The sequence below is a fragment of the Mercenaria mercenaria genome, chromosome 11, assembly GCF_021730395.1.
Source record: "Mercenaria mercenaria strain notata chromosome 11, MADL_Memer_1, whole genome shotgun sequence".
Lineage (NCBI taxonomy): Eukaryota > Metazoa > Mollusca > Bivalvia > Venerida > Veneridae > Mercenaria > Mercenaria mercenaria.
In genome coordinates, this window is record NC_069371.1 from 21,195,094 (window position 1) to 21,210,098 (window position 15,005).

Below are 15,005 nucleotides of genomic sequence, written 5' to 3' on the forward strand. Positions count from 1 at the left end.
AAATGTGGATTCATTTCTTGATTATTACTTTTATCAGGTCGTTGTAAATAAACAAATACATGTTGTGGTTTTGTTACACCAGCCGTTATTCTAAAAGTTGTATTAATCTGTTGTGTATCAGTTGATTGCGTCATCATTTCCCCAAGGTATGACCATCTTGCTTTTGTAAATCTTTCAGAAATTAGATTAAGTCCAAATTCATTAAAAACCAAACGTGGAACCCATAGAATTAATTTTGTTACAATTACTCTACCTGGATCAGCAGCATTAGCTCTAAAAATTTAATTCATCATCATCTGTCCAGCTGCAGTGTTATTTTGAATTTGACTTGGAGGTAAAATATTAGTTTCTAAACCCTGAAAAAAAGAATAATATTAATGGAATTTTAGCATTTACCTCATTATTTTTCTTGATTAAATCCTTTCTAATAGCAAACCCCGAATTATCATCAGCAGCAGCAGTAGCAGTAGTATCTAAATAAATAAATTCATTTGTTCCAGTTGATTTTGCATAATCTTCAGATAGTTCAATCAAACTCTTTACATTTATTACTTTGTATAAATTATTACAATCATAAACAATTTTTCCATTTTGTTTAACCACTAACTGATCAATTAATGAAGCTGCATTATTAATTAGAGCAATTTGAGCTCCATCATACTCAGCACCATTAGCAAGTTTATTTACTTTAAAACTTACTTCAAAATAACCATTAAACCAATCAAAATATGAACTTCTATCATTAATTGTAAAGTGATATCCGTTTTTTTGTTGTTTAACATTATTTCCCAGGACAGATATTAATGCTGTATCTAATTGAATAGGAGTTAATTCATATCTTTCACAATATTCTTTTGTTCTAAACATGTATATATTATATATTATTTTATTTTTTTATTCTAGTTTTTATTTTAGTTTTTATTTTAGTTTTTATTTTATTTTTTATTAAAGTTAAAACTTTAGTTTTTATAAATTAATCTGTTAATACGTTTTTGTTGAGCTGAAGTTCCAGCACGAGCTAAAGTCCCAGATCCTGACAATATTCTATTTATTCTCATATGAATATCCTCCTCATTATAAATTATTTTTATATTATTTTATTATTATTTTTACTGTTATTCTTTTCTTGTAATTCCTTGCAATTAAATTACCAACTGCTGGAGCAGGTTTCTTTTAAATTTTTCAACAATTTAGCTGCAGCTAAATTTCCAACTTCTGTTCCAACCTTTTTTGTTCCACTTTCAAGTGCTGCTTTTCCTGCTGTTTCCAAAGCTTTTTTTCCAGCTGTGCTAATTGAAGATGCGGCTGAACTTGAAAGCAATTTCGTTAAAGTGTCAAAGATTCCTGTCCCGTGTATGATTTCTTTTCCTGTGTGAGCATCAACATAAATAAATATTCCTTTATTTTTGTCATAAACTTTCTTGTACATTATATAAAACTAAATTTTAATTAAAGTTTTAAAACTTTAGTTTTAATTAATTTCTTTTAAAATTAGTGTAAAACTTGTTTCAGCCTCATTAAAATTAATTATTCTACCAAATACATCTGTAATATATATTCTAATTAAATTTATAATATATTTATTAATTTCAGAATATCCACACTCTTGTGGTTCTTTTGTAAATGGATAAGCTCTTGTTAAATCTGCAGTACTTAAAGCATAAATAATATCACTGAAATTACCATCAACAAGTGAATATAATCAATAAGATCACAATGAATGTAAATTGTATCCACAGAGTTAGTTATATTTGGTGTTTTAGTTCCCCATTCATTTTTGTCTAATTTTTTTTTCTCAAATCCAAGCAATGTATGAAAATTTGATATTTCCAAATCCAACTTAAAATTATCTGTAATTGAAATCAAAATCTTAAAACTACTTAAATCAAATTCCAAACTTATTGGAGCAATTTCTGATTTATCAATTCATAATCACCATTATTTATTAATGTTTCCTAATATAATTATTAATATCTGTGTAACTGTAAGAACCATTTGTAAATATAATATCTTTCCAATCCTACCATTATGATAACGAATTCTTTTATTGTCATATTCATCACTAATATTATGCCAAGAGTAGGTCATAGTGTTAATACTATCCAAACCAACAACGTAAGTTTTATTTTTATCTAAAATTAAAGAACGACTAAATCTGATTGTAAAATCACTCGGAGTATTTTGTTATTATCTTTAACTGTTTCAGAACTTAATACTATTTTTTGTTCCATTTATATATAATTAAAAACTTTAATTAAAGTTTAAATTCAAGAAAAATAATTTTTATATAACATTTCATGTTTGTTCTGGTAAAAGAGAATTCATTTTTAATGTTCATCAATTATTCTAATACCTTCATTTTTAGTTCTTCATTATTATTTCCAGCATTAATTGAACCACAAATTAACTCTAAGTCATTAACCAATTCTTTTGGATTACATGGACAAACGTCATAACCTTGTCCCCTAATTACTTTTTTAAATTTCATAGATCTTTTATTGATAGGTAATCCTGACTTTTCTGTTAATTCTTTGAATATTTTTATTGAATGATTTGAATGTTTTTTATTATTGTTATATCTTTTATTAATCAAATCAATTAAATCATCATCTACTTTAGTGTTAATTACTTCTTTTCCAGTTATTCTATCCTTAGCAATTAATTTGTTTTGACCATAAAGTTTATTTAAGTTAATAATTAAATTACCATATTGTCCATTTGGTGAAACTTTATATGGGTTATGATGTTTTATTCCTTTTCCTGTATATTCACCTGTGTTAAGAATATAATTGATCGTTTTTCTATATTCTTTATAATTTTCCTTCTTGGCTATAATTGCTTTCTGTTGCTTTAAATCAAGATCTGTGGGATTTTTCATTCTGGATATTGCACCAGATTCATTACCCAATTTTTTTATTTCATCCGATACATGTTCTATGATACCCTCTACTTCTTCTCTAGTCATTTTTTTATCAGGATTTTCAGATTTGCTGTGAAAATATTTAAACACTTCTTGCGGTGTATAATATTGTTTTTCATCTAAAAGATCTAAATCAATATTTTTATTAAAATTAACTATAAATTCTTTTGGTCTTGCTCCCAATTCTTCTGATTTTTCAATTGTATCTTTAGTTGTATCATCAGTTGTTTCAGTTATTCCCATCTTTTTTCTTCCATAATCTTCTAATCTTTTAAATTCATCTTGAGAAACCTGTCCAACAGATTCATCTCCCCAATCTATTGGTGAAGCCGATTTTAAAGCTTGTTCTCTTTCATAATCTTTCAGTACTTTTTTAATTTCTTTTTCAGTAGGTTCTTTGTTTATTTCCCTGTATTTTTTATATTCCCTCGCCACATCTTCAGGAGACCATGTAATTGACGGTTCTTGGAATAGCTGTGGTACACCCTGGTATGTTTGTATGTCTTTCATTTCATCACCTAGTAACGCTAATTGTTGTTTTATTCTCAGGTATGCTTTTAACTGACTTGATAATTGTTCTTTTTGACTTTCTATTTTTTCAGTAATTGGTTTATAAATTTCAGTATACATTTCCCGATTTGTAGCTTTTCTTATTTTTTCTCTCATTATTTCTTCTCTAAGATCTCTCATCTTTTGCCCGACTAATTTTTTTCTTATTATCATTTCATTAAGTTTTGATTGCATTTATATAATAATGTAAAATAATGTAAAATAATGTAAGATAATGTAAGATATTGTAAAATAATGTAAAATAATGTAATATTATATAAATGAAAATTCCAAATTATGATACAAAAAATGATAAATCCAATAACTTTAAACAATTTTATCCTTTTATGCCAGATTCATGTTTTAGAATGTTAATATGTGGATCGTCAGGATCTGGAAAAACAAATACATTAATGCATATACTTCGAGAACCTCTTATATATTATGATAAATTATACTTGTATGCTAAAAACCTAGAACAATCTAAATATCAAGATTTAATAAATCACTTAAATGAAATTGCAAAAAAAATTAAAGTAGATCCAAATGAAATACTTGAATTTTCAGCTGATCCCGACCAAATTGAACCTTGTGAGAATCTTGAATCAGAAAAACAAAAAGTAGTAATATTTGATGATTTTGTATGTGAAGATAAAAAAGTTCAAAATGAAATAACAAAATACTTTATTCAAGGACGTCACAAAACTGTTGTGTTATTTATTTAAGTCAGTCTTACTATAAAACACCAAAGGATATTCGGATTAACTGTTCACATTATATTTTATTTGAAAGTCCAGGTAAAATGGAAAATAATAGGATTTGTGATGAACAAAATATAGATCGTGATACTTTTGCTAATGCAACAAATCAAAATATGATTTCTTATATATTGACAAACCAAGGAAGTTTTTAAGAAAAAACTTACTGGTAATATATAATAATTATATAATGGGAGTTTTTAATGATGTAAAACAAATTAATCAACCTGACAGTATAAGTAAAGTTAATTTGATATTGATTTAAGTGATTATGCTACTAAAAAAGCAATTCAAAAAGCTTAAAAAGGAAACGGAATCATATCTTCACAGAAATAAGGAACTTGATAACACAATGAATAGAGCATTAGATATGGGAGGTAATGAAATAATCAACCTAGGAAATCCAGATAAACCCAACGATGCAGTTCCAAGACGGTTTGTGTATAAAAAAATTCAAAGTGTAATAGATGACTATAAACTGAAGACATCAAAGTATAAAACAAACACTAGAAGTAGAAGTAAAGATATTGAAGAATTAACAAAAGATTTTAAAAAGAATTCATTATTAATTTAATCAATTACAGGTAAAATTGAAGAAGAAATGAAAGCTATGACTGATTCTATTAAAGAACTTGAAGAGAAATCTGATTTGACAGATGACAACATAAAAGAAGTATTTCGAGTTTAATTTAAACATTTTATTCACTCAAGTTCAAGAATTAAAAGATAGTATGATTAAACATGAAGAGCTAAAAGATAAGATTATTGAAGCTGAGAAAAAGTTACAAATATGTATCAGTTAGAAATCAAAACAGAAATAAATAAACTAAATACTGAAATGGCAAAAGGGAATCAAGATTTACTCGATACATTTTCAAATAATTTGCAGAATATAAAGCTGAATTGGAAAAGGCAGCTTCACAAAGAGGTGATGATCATGATACAGCATTAGATGACTTTAAAAAAGAAATTAATTCTAAAATAGATGACTTTAAAAAAACAAATTCGAAATGGATTAGTATTGTTGACAACCGTCACAATTTAAAATATGCAGAATTAAGTAATATTACAAAAAAATTACAAGAAGATATTAATGAATTTAATGATAAAATTAAAAAATAATAAATGATCTGGACTCTGTAGTTGAAAAAATCAGTTAAACAAGAGAAAGCAATTAAGATAATTAATGATAAAATTAATGATAAAATTAAAAAAAATAACAAATGATTTGGACTCTGTAGTTGAAATATCAGCTAAACAAGGAGAATCAATCACTGCTAATACCCAAGTAATTACTGCCAATACTAAAGCAATAACACGCTAATGTCGGAGAAATACCACTAATACCCAAGAAATTACAAAAGTAAAAAATGTTTTTCTTAAAACAAGAAACACAATTAGCTAGAACAAAAGGCGTTGTTGACAATTTATCTGCTTCTGAGTTGCCACAACAAAACGAGTTGATGATTTAGCTGAAATAATTCTTAAACTTAAAAAGAAAGACAGGAAAATAGAAAAAAGGGTAGAGGAAGTGAGACATGAAGCGTTTCTCTTTGAATACTATTATAATCATACTTTTGATTACATACAAATGAAAAAGTATTTTGACCGTCGTGGTGTCTGGATACATTCAACATATAAAAATATGGCCGATCTGAACTATTTAAATATATTTGAAATAAGACCTGGAATTATCTTAGATTATAAAAATTTTATAAGCATAAACCAACAATATAAAATAGATGTACTAGATATGCTTTTGAGTGGTGTGTTTATAGTTGGAAAAACCGGAACTTATATAATAGATATTAAGATTTTATTAAAGGGTGCAAGCTCCCCGGTGAACCGTATAAACACGACTAAAAGCCCAATATCACATTTTATATTTAGGTGGCGAAATAATAGGCCTCAGGATGATGGTTTTACTTTTTGGTATATTTTTATAATGTAAATATAACAGCTGAGGCAGCTGAGGACTTTGATACTGATAAGTTAATATCTATGTATAAGAAAAAAATTAAAATTTATCTAAAACAAGGAACAATGTTTGATATTCACCCTATGACGATTCAACATTTACAGAATTAACATTTATGCTTTTGATGGCAGTTACATCAAATTCTACATATCAGATGAACCTTATCCTATGATAGAAACAGCCTTTTGGATTAAAGGTTTAATACTATGTGTACCCTAATAAATATACTTACTAATTGAAAATAAGATCAAATATGTTGTATAACAACTCCTCGATATATGTTTATCTTAAAAGGAATGCAATAAATCGTCTGTTTAACTTATAATATTGATTGTAAACACACCGTGTGTCACCAAATTACAAAGTTATAATCTATACGTTTAATGGTTTTAAAAAATTTTATGAATTACAGCGTAATTCTCAATAAACTGTTTTTTCAACAAAAACTGACACATATGTCGTCTGCGAAACGTTCTATACTAAGGTCATTAAGTGCAGACGGATAACAGCGTAATTCTCAATAAACTGTTTCAACAAAAACTATTTATCAACACCGGTGTCATTTTCAAGTTTATCAATATCAACAACTTTAAACAAATATTGGTTTAATGCACCGGTGCCGCTTTATTGATTATTGCAAATAACAGCTGATAAAAGGAATGCGACAATAAATCGTCTGTTTAACTGCGGTATAATAGTTAGTATATAAATAAGAAATTCGGAAGTAATATTACAGGAGGTACATTTTATAGTTAATTATTTTTAATATTTTTAGATTTTGTTCTCATTTTTGTTAATTGGTAAGGTTTTGTCAAGTTAAAGCAACCTGAAAACCTGTTTTTTTCTTATTTTTTAAATTGTCCGGCATTGGTCAGTTCGGACCGAGGGTCAAAAGGTCAGGGGGGTCAGATTGACTTCGCTTCGGTAATTCTAATACTACTTCCATACCTAATAAATTCTGCTGAAATAATTACTGGTCTGGAAATCACCCTGGACACACCAATGAATTTTTTTTAATTAGGTAAGACCTATTAAACTAAATAACGTTTAATTTTGAATATGAAAGGAATTTTTAATTAATCTTTTTGAATGTATATCGCGAACCCTTTCACTTGAAAAAGGCACCAACACTAATGATTATAATGGTTCAAAGGCGTGTTCATATTATTATTGTTATTATTATTAGTATTATTATTATTATCATTATACCAGTTTTATATAGCGCCCTTTTCATGATCAATTTCACGTTCAAAGGCGCTTTACATAGTTCAAATGCAACCACACAGGGCGCATAATTCATCCTCTACTAGTACAGACACAGAGCGATCTGACCAGAGGGACAGAGTGAGACAAAGCCCCCACGACAGAGAAATCAGATACAGGCTTGTCCGGCTAACTTAGCCTAGCTCGTTGCGAATAGACAGCCTGGTTCTTTAACGTGCCCAGTGTATAGCACTGATACACGCAAGGATTGCCTGGGTTCCTGACCAGTACACCTCTAGTTGGGTGGGAAACACTGAAAACGTTTCTGAAAATTCCCAGAGTAGCTGCCTGGGATCGAACCCCCGACTTCGGGATTGGAAGGCCAGTGTGCAAACCACTGAGCTATCCGTCCACCCGTTCATATACTGGTTTAACCAGTGCAACCCCTGATCATTTGCTGCTACATCGCTGCTGCCCCAGCAGTAATCCTTCACAGTTATTTAAGGTTATACTTACATCTGGAGTAAAGAAGAAGATGGTGTCGTGATAAAGTCCTTTCTCTTTCAACGCCTCAACAACACGTCCAATAGCAGCGTCTAAAGCTGTGACCATCCCTGTACATAAGCAAATATTCAGTAAATACAAACATCTTACTTTTATACTAACAGGAATTATTTCTGATTATAAAAGCAAAAATGTTATCACTGAGATACCAAGATGTTTGGCAACATGTAGTATAAACTGGAAATACAGGATCTTCAATGAGGACGTATTTTGTAGCGTTAGAAGCTGATACTGTCGTTCTGTCTCCCAATCACGGCATCAGACATAAGAACATTCGTGACAACAATCTCAAAGCTATCCTATGATTATTATGGCACCTAAAACAGAAACACTCCCTGGATATGTTACGTTTTTGAGCGGCGTCGGTTAAAAGTCATTTGAATTCAGCATCATTATCAACTTATAACATTTAGTAAAAGAAATCTTACATACCACAATATGTTCTTCTACCTGGAGTTTCAATATTTGGGTACAGGGCTTCATACTGAGGTGGTACCTTTAAACAAATATATTAACGTTATATATAGTCTTAGAATGAAGAGGTTCCTTAAGAAATAAAATACTGTGACAGTGACAAATTACAATCTGACTCGATTTAAAGAACAGAATTGATGCCAGAAACAAGTTTTTATTCATTCATATATGAATATCTCATCTATATGTAACTTAACATTGATCTTTAATTAATTCAACATCAGTGCTGCCTCACTGGAATGTCACGCCGTAGACACGTGACATGATACCCTACCAGTCACATTATACTGACACCGGGCTGACCAGTCCTAGCATTACCCTCTTAATGCTGAGCGCCAAGCGAGGAAGCTGCTAGTACCATTTTTACGTCTTTGGTATGACGCGGCCGGGGATCGAACCCACGACCTCCCGCACTCGAAGCGGACGCTCTACCACTAGGCTACCGAGGCGACGCCATATAAATTTACGTGCCTAGTTTGTGCTTAAGGCGGGTCTATAGTTCAATTCATGTTTGCTGGGCTGAAATAAAAACTTCAAATGTTTTCTACTGTTGTATAATAAAACGTTGTTAGAAAGGTTTTCTGGTCAATAGTCAGAACTATTAATCCTTGGTCTTTGAGACCTCGGGCAGCAAATAGTTTCGACTATTGGCTGACAAGTTATTCAATATCACCAGCCTCAGTATAAACACTCTGCTTACTAAGTAAAAATATCCATGTTTCGTGGCCACATCAAGTGATGTTTGTGTGTCGTTTCTATGGCAGCAACACGCGTTTTCAAAAAGAGCATATTTACTTTCAGGTCACATCTAGTTTTCTAATGTACAAGTTTTTCTGTAGAAATGCATTATCTATGCATACAGGTTTAAGCTTCGTTATACTTCATGTTAACATTTTTGTTCTTTTTTAATTTATGTTTTATACCTCTAACGGTTCATGTACATTCTGGTAAGGGAGATATAAGAACAATGGTTGACTCTCATTGTGTCCTGCAATAATATCCTCGGCTCTTTCAGCATACAAATCCTGAAATATAAACATACAACAATACAATGTTATCTGCAGAAAGAGCTTAGTTAAAGCAAGACGCCGAAGAACAGGCGAGTGCGAAAGTTCAACCTCGAACAGACCACTGGCACAAGATCAGAAAGAAAATGCCTCTGTACATGTTATACCCTACCCCTAGGTATTCTATAAGAACCATGGTCGTGAACGGGAAAATATACTAACCCATTTCAATCGCGTATTTCATACCTAAAACACGCAGTTCTGTAAATGTGTACTATTGATATTAAACAAGTGGTAATTTATCTTCCGTTGTGTACCGGTCACATTTCTTCAATACTTCTTATCTTAGAAAAACAACGTGTAGTTTACAGTTTTTTCAAAGGTACACAAAAAACTTGCTTGAACTTCCCTGGTGAAGTTCCGGTATAGATTACAGACACACTCTGATTGGCTGATGTGAAAATGTATGTCAGTCGTCATTTTACTACACGTGTACGCTAAAATGTTTATATGCAGCATAAATGTGCAAAATGAATTAAATAAACAGAATAGATGTATACCAATGTATGATTTCAAATTCAAAATCATATACAAGACGAATTTCATTCATCATTTCGAGTCTTATCGTAAAACTGTGAAACTGTGAATATATTGCATTCTGTTTTTGTTTGTTTACATTTCGCTTAACATGTGCACACTGCCGTGACCTCTACACTGGATGTTCATTAGGGGAGTTCACGCAAGTTTTTTCTGTAACGTTGACTAAAGCATAAAATATATGGAGCATCTCTGCATTATGGAATATTGAGACAATTTGACTGGTGCACGATGGAAGATAAATTATCGCTTGTTTAATATCAGTAGTACACATTTACTGAACTGCGTGTTTTAGGTATGAAATACGCGATTGAAATGGGTTAGTATATTTTCCCGTTCATGACCATGGTTCTTATAGAATACCTAGGGGTAGGGTATAACATGTACAGAGGTATTTTCTTACTGATCTGGCGCCAGTGGAACAGACGAGCTAAAATGGGTCCGTAAATACTTATCGTCAAAAGAGTACATCGACTACATTGTCATTTATAACGGATTTGCATGCAGAAAAGACCTAACGGTGACAGTAAAAGCAATTCGAGCCGGTTAATAGAGGAGGCACGTATTTACCACATTTTCAATTGATTTCACTAGCACTTATTTTTTTTATAAAAAACATTTGCCATTTCGTGATGGTAAAAAAACAATAACAAGACAACTATTCTTACCGCTGAATATGAGCCGTTCTTGTCCCAAACAACATTATACCCATCGTGGAAGTCCAGATAGTTTGCTAAAATATATATATATATATATATATGAAAGTTACCAGTTTTTTACCACTTTAGAGACACTCAATAACATGCCGTTTCTGAATCCCGTACCACAAAAACTTCCATGATAAAAGCTGAAACCACGATGGAGCAAGTCGAAATGACAATACGATGATAAAAACGAGACATAACTTTGCTGTTTCACCATCGTGGTTTGCTCGTTTAGACGTTCACCATCGCACCTTCGCCTTTCGATTTTGATCAACGTATTTTCAAGTTTCAGCATTGTTGTGCTCGACTCTTATCATGTTCTCGACTTTAGACTTCCTGCTGTGCATGTAATTCGAACATGTTTTCAGGTATATGTATACCAGGTCAGAATCCTGTAAAATACGCCAGTATCCAGAAGTGGGTATAATAACCGGTTAATGGCACGATGTGGGTATGTACCACATGCTTTTGACCTTATTTTACTTAGTGAATACTCGTTATTATTGCGTCAACTTTTTTTTTAAGATTAAATATTTTGAATTTATCACTAGGGCTGCACTCGTTAGCAAATACAGGTATAGTCGTGCTGGTAACCATTACATGTCATTGCACTTTTAAAAGTGTCCGTTATTGTGATTATGATATACATATATAGTATAACAGATATACCTTGTACATGAGTAAAGTAGTCCGACCTACTGTTGTAGTACCCATAGAAAGAATCAAACCCACGATATTCAGGTGTACACTCCCAGCTACAGAACCCAAGATGCCATCTGAAATTCCATATTGATAATGCTAGAATATTCTATAACCAGGGTCAAGAGTAACTGTATGCATGTAAATAACATACCACCGATGAAATATAACTGAGCAAAAGCGCATGTCTCCGTCAACTGCCTAATTATCTGAATAGTAAGTCTGTCTTTGTATACTGATTGTGGCCTAAATCTTGGTATTCACATTTTGGAGTAGCCGGTCTACAATGCTGTGTCGGTCTACAATGCTAATTATGTTCAAGGGCCATAATTCTGAAGTGTCTTGGCCGATTTGGCTAGTTATCGGACTTGGTCGAGGTCTTATGGTCAAACATATTTTGTTCAAGTTTGGTGAAGATCGGATGAGAAATGTTCGACTTAGAGTGCGGACAAGCTTTGTGACAGACAGACAGACAGACACACACGCGCACACACACACACACACACACACACACACACACACATACACATACACACACACAGACAGGAGTATATCAACATGTCTCCCACACCACTGTGTGGTGGGAGACATAATTAGGTCCAGTACGCGATAAAATAGCCAATACGGAATTCAAGCAATCTGTTTTTTTTAAAAAGTGATGGCCAATACGGAGGTCACCTCCGTTAGATTGTAAATGACAGTACAGTCAAACAATTCAACAGTTAAATTTTTTTTGTTGTTGTTTTTTTTACTAAACTATGTTTTCTATCCAATATTGTGTAGTTGAATAATAAAATTGTCTTTAACTCATTGCAAATGATTTCCCACTGGCCTTGTCATGGTTCATGGGTGGTCGTATTGACTCAAATCACTTGATTTATGATGTTTGCATACATCCATACATCTATCTATACAGTCTATACAGCATAAATAACAACAAGTTTATTAGGCAATCGGCATTATAACATGCCATTGGCCATTTACAATATCTTACTAAGATGGCCAAGACATACAATCAAGATACAAATCATTCAGTATTACACTAAGACGCAGCAATAGTAGCAAGTTTTTCCAACCGAAATTTCAAAGCATTGGAAACAAATTTAGACAAACTTCTAATAGTTTTGATACTCTTACTACATAACATAGATAGATAGATACTTTATTTCCTTCAATATACATGAAGAGCTGAACATATATACACACAAACATACACATTCGACAATATTTACAGACAGACATTTTGATATACCTGTAGAACAAATCCAATTATCATTAACACGGGTAATTATATAATATATATCAAACATTATTTACAAAATATAAGTCTCCTTAAAAATAATTTAAAAGGAAAATCAATTATCAGTGTATAACACGAGAATATTTTCTAATGCATACATACACACTAAATTTAAATCACAAATAAGTACAGATATCATTGGTTATCGTATCGTATCTGACAGAGTTATACATTTTTGATTTTCCTAGTAGATAATCGAAATAAAACTACTAGGAAAGTCCTATGTTCACTGTTAAGTACATACCGTAGTTACACCACAAGTTCTATTAATAGTAATGTCTAAATCGAAATCGAAAGTATTTAGACAGCAATAGATATGGCTGAAATCAAATACGATTTAGATAATATATAAAGAAAATAGTGATGCATATCCCAGTTAATTGCATTACACTTAAATTGAGTGCTATACATTTCGCGATAACGAATTATTAAAGCGTTGCTTAACTTTCAGCATTTTGAGCAGTCATGATATGCACAGAAATTGATTTAGAATATTAATAAGAATTTATACTAGGTATTTATGATATGATACTTAAATCAGATCTATACAAGAGATTGATATTAACATAAGTCTTTTCAATAATACATATAATAAATACGTTTAATTTAAAACGTAACTGATATAAAGCATTCTAGAATGTCTCTCCGACTACCTAATAACAGCTCAAACTATCCATTAAATATACATTTGAATAATGAGTAAATCACTTTTAGAAAATTAAATTTTCCATCTCTCACATTGTCTGCGCACAAAGTAATGACTGAATCCAACTGACTGTCGCGTGTCTGCGATATCCATGATTTGTAAGAATTAATTCCACCGGAGTGAATCATATGAGTCCATAGAGAGGTAGATCTACGTGCTACATTTGTTTCTGGGCAAAAATTCATTACGTGGTCAATTAAGTTTTCACACAGATTGGTGCATTACTAATACATCGTTTATATATTCGATCATTTCTATCAATACCTGCAAATCTACCACTTTCAATTTCCAGATTATGAGATGACAACCTAAAACGTGACTATAAGGATCTTACATGCCTGCCTGTGTAAGACGGGGTTTTCCCTACCCGAGGGACAGTGTGGAATAGAAAACCGAGCGTTAGCGAGGTTTTTTATCCATGCTGTCCCGAGGGTAGGGAAAACAGCTGTCTTACACAGGCAGACATGTTAGATCAGTGCCGTAGCCAGACACAAATTTTAACCGAGGCAATTTAGGGGGTCCAGGGACATGCCCCCCCCCCGGAATTTGTTTTCCCCAGGACGTCTCTGGTGCGTTCTGGAGCACTCTCAGACTGTATTATATCACAGTAAAAATCATCCTTTTCGCCCTATTTATCACAGTTACTTTCATATTTTAAGAAAAAATATATTGCCCGGCGGGCATACGTCAGGATTTTTTTGGTAGCCCGACGAAAATTTATGGTAGCCCGCGGGCTCCGAGCAATGGATTTGTCGGACACTGATTGGTAACAAGGATAATTGTGCATTTATCCTAGTCTAATATGGTCGGATACGATCATTTTTGTAATTGAAAGGCAATAAAATCAGAAACACATCAGTAAAGACATACAACAACATGCTATTTATCAGTTTACTAGTAGTTTATTAGTTTATAGCCTGAGAGTGGGTAGGTACGGAAGGGGGCTCTGTCCGTGTTAGGGGTTAGGTGAGAGGAATCAGGGTTGTCCCCCTAGAAAATTTTGAAATACAGGTATAAAATGGTGGCCTCTGATGCTTTTTTTATATTTGAGGTACTGAAGGGGATAACCTCCTCATTCTTAGGGTCTTGGGGGTGGTAGTGGGGATGGGGGATGGGGGGTAGGTGTCAGGGGGCTCTGTTCCTTGGAAATTTTGAATACAGATACGAAATGGTGGCCAATGGTGCATTTTTGGTCTATGTTTTGAGGAATTGTATGAGAACCACCTCATTTTATGGGGGTTAGGGGGCTCTCACCCTTGGAAAAAAAATGAAATACTGATATGAAATGGTGGCCTATGGTGCATTTTTGGTCTAAATTTTGAGGCACTGTAGGGGAAAGCCCTTCATTTTAGGGGGTCAGGGGGCTCTCGCCCTCGAAAAAAAATGAAATACAGGTATGAAATGGTGACCTCTGGTGCATTTTTTGGTCTGAATTTTAAGGTATTGGGGGGTTCCCCATCATTTTAGTTGGGTCGGGGGGGGGGGGGGGCTCTCTTCCTGGAAATTTTTGAAATACAGATACGAAACGGTGGCCTCTGGTGATTTT

At 32.4% G+C, this 15,005-nt stretch overlaps 1 protein-coding gene and 1 non-coding gene across 4 annotated transcripts in view; both read right to left on the reverse strand.

Annotated features, from left to right (window-relative positions):
• Positions 1 to 15,005, reverse strand: part of LOC123532251 (arylsulfatase J-like) — a 35,905-nt gene that overhangs the window by 16,609 nt on the left and 4,291 nt on the right. For all 3 annotated transcript variants that reach the window (XR_008366296.1, XM_045313646.2, XM_053518703.1), the window contains 5 exons: positions 11,424 to 11,530; positions 10,719 to 10,783; positions 9,370 to 9,471; positions 8,405 to 8,468; positions 7,925 to 8,022 (listed from right to left, as the gene is read on the reverse strand). Coding sequence is in view for 2 of the 3 variants with exons in the window: in XM_045313646.2 (XP_045169581.2) it covers positions 7,925 to 8,022; positions 8,405 to 8,468; positions 9,370 to 9,471; positions 10,719 to 10,783; positions 11,424 to 11,530 (436 nt within the window). In the remaining variant the exon portion in view is untranslated. The remainder of the gene's footprint in view (positions 1 to 7,924; positions 8,023 to 8,404; positions 8,469 to 9,369; positions 9,472 to 10,718; positions 10,784 to 11,423; positions 11,531 to 15,005) is intronic.
• Positions 8,824 to 8,901, reverse strand: Trnas-cga (transfer RNA serine (anticodon CGA)). Its single transcript has one exon. It is a non-coding gene; the product is annotated as a tRNA-Ser (tRNA).